The sequence below is a fragment of the Lactuca sativa genome, chromosome 8 (genome assembly GCF_002870075.4).
Source record: "Lactuca sativa cultivar Salinas chromosome 8, Lsat_Salinas_v11, whole genome shotgun sequence".
NCBI classification, from domain to species: Eukaryota; Viridiplantae; Streptophyta; class Magnoliopsida; order Asterales; family Asteraceae; genus Lactuca; species Lactuca sativa.
This window is the reverse complement of record NC_056630.2, coordinates 24,283,928-24,286,182: the sequence shown is the minus strand read 5'-3', so window position 1 is coordinate 24,286,182 and position 2,255 is coordinate 24,283,928. Positions and strand designations below refer to the sequence as shown.

The 2,255-nt window shown below is 31.9% G+C and overlaps 1 protein-coding gene across 1 annotated transcript; it reads left to right on the top strand.

Annotated features, from left to right (window-relative positions):
- The first annotated feature begins 237 nt into the window (after positions 1 to 237).
- On the top strand, positions 238 to 1,124 carry LOC111888954 (uncharacterized). The gene is made up of 2 exons (XM_042897497.2): positions 238 to 651; positions 811 to 1,124. Exons 1-2 carry the CDS (start codon positions 258 to 260, stop codon positions 1,002 to 1,004), a joined length of 588 nt encoding a protein of 195 aa, XP_042753431.1. The 5' UTR covers positions 238 to 257; the 3' UTR covers positions 1,005 to 1,124.
- The last annotated feature ends 1,131 nt before the right edge of the window (positions 1,125 to 2,255 follow it).

The following is a 2,255-nucleotide window of genomic DNA, read 5'->3' as shown; positions in this document are numbered from 1 at the left end:
TTGTTAAATTGACTAATAATCAAACTAAAATAATATAATCAATATGATTAATGACTCTAATCATACAAAAAGAACATGGATTTGTTACCTTTCGAGCACCAGCAACTCCAAAACAAAAGCACTAAAAGTTACATGACTTGACTTATTCCCCAAAGCTTAGATCAATAACCACTCCACTTTGAAACCAAAACCACTATGAAATCCTCTCGCCTATTTATCCATCTAAAAATAGTGCGCAAAAGCCTCTTAGTCTCTCCATGGGACTACACAAACCCCCCTCCAACTTAACATCTCTAGCTTCTTTCTTCTTGTTACTCTTCATCACCATCCACCAATCACTTTCGGCACGAACCCTTGGCGCTCTTCCATCACCGCCACAACCCCCACCAAAGAACCACCACCACCATCATAAGACAATGAGTTTCTACATGCCAAATGTGCTAAATTTGAACTTACAACACCCCTCAACCACAACACCACCAACTAAAGTCAACGGTCAAACTATTCCCTTTTCGAAACCGTTAGGCCTTTTTCCACCGGTAGGAGGAATCCCTATTCCTGATTCCAGTTCCATCCCAAGGCAAACATCCGGCTTGTATGGATTTGGAAGTGGGATAAGCTTTCCTATCCTCGAAGATGAATTGGAATTTGGTATGGTTAACATAATTGATGTTGACTTATTAGAAAGCACAAATATGTATGGCTTGAAACCTTTTGGGAAAGCAAAAGGGATGTATGTCTCTAGCTCAGAAAAAGGAAATAACCAAATGATGGCAATGACAACAAGCTTTCTTAACAATGATTTTGCAGATGAGTTGAGATTTTTTGGAGTGCATCGAGCAGATATAAATCAGGAGTCTCATGTTGCAATCATTGGAGGCACGGGGAAATATGATGGTGCCAACGGATATGCAATATTAAAGGTTGTTAAACTAAACCAGAAAGCTATAAAAGAAGACCGGGAGACGAATGATTTTCTTTTGGTAGATGTTTACCTAGGTTGAGATATCAGTAAATACATCGATACATACTGATTTTTCATACAATTAAACAAATAATATCATATGTACACCTAAAATATTGTATTCTTAGATAATAATGTTAAGCTTTGAGAAATTTATTGACTGATAGTAACTTTTAATTGTAAAATGAATTCGTTCATTTATGTTTATCCAAATGCTTGAAAGTTTATTTTTAATAATTTAGATGTTCACTTGAGTTTTGCTTTTGCATTGTTAAAGATACAATAAAAGACGGATAATACTTAATAGATTTTTCATCGCAAGTCATAGAGATTTTTCATCGCAAGTCATAGATTGAACAAGTAAAATATAGACACCTTGAACTTTACTTTACGTTCAAGAAGTCTGTATTTCTAAAAATTAAATATTGTAGTCATAAGCAAGTCACGTCATCGGTTTTCTTGTAAACATTTGACTACAAATCTCTTGGTTAATGTATATTTTGTTTAAAAAAGTATGATTACGTATATCTTGATCGATCATTCTATTTGTTATGGTTGTTAAGTTTGAATGATTATGAATAACTGGAACATGCTTTATACTTTACCTCTTGGTTTTGATAGCAATGACAAATGCAACTCTTACAGTGACTTAGCCATGATTTGATTTTAGGATAAACCAAATAGCTGTCAAAATATGAACAGAATGGAAAATTTCTTCAAACAATAACAAAATATAAGTATATATGCATTCTAAACTAAATTTTTAATTCAAGTTGCATATGATGATGTCTTATATCATTAAAATAATCTAAAATCGGGTCTAATCGACATAAGCAACAATGATTTCCCTTCTATTAAATTTCAAGTTTTGAATGAGATAGGTCATATCACAACCCTAATTCCTTCTATAATTCCTTTTACTTAACACACACACACACACACATATATATATATATATATATATATATATATATATATATATATATATATATATATATATATATATATATATATAACATCAAATTTGTGTGGGTGGGTCAAAACTCACTTACATCTATATGGCTACGCTCGTGAACTCTTGCATGCATATACCTTTTTGTTAACTACTTTTTTTCAATATTTACCTGAAGATGGGCCGATAGATTCATTTTTTTACTTCGGATTCGATTAATATACATGTAAATAAGGTTTTGTTTGTTTCATGATACATACAAGAATATTAAAATGATAAATCGTATACACAACACAAAGTTTTACCATAAAAAATATATAATTTTCATCCGATCTAATC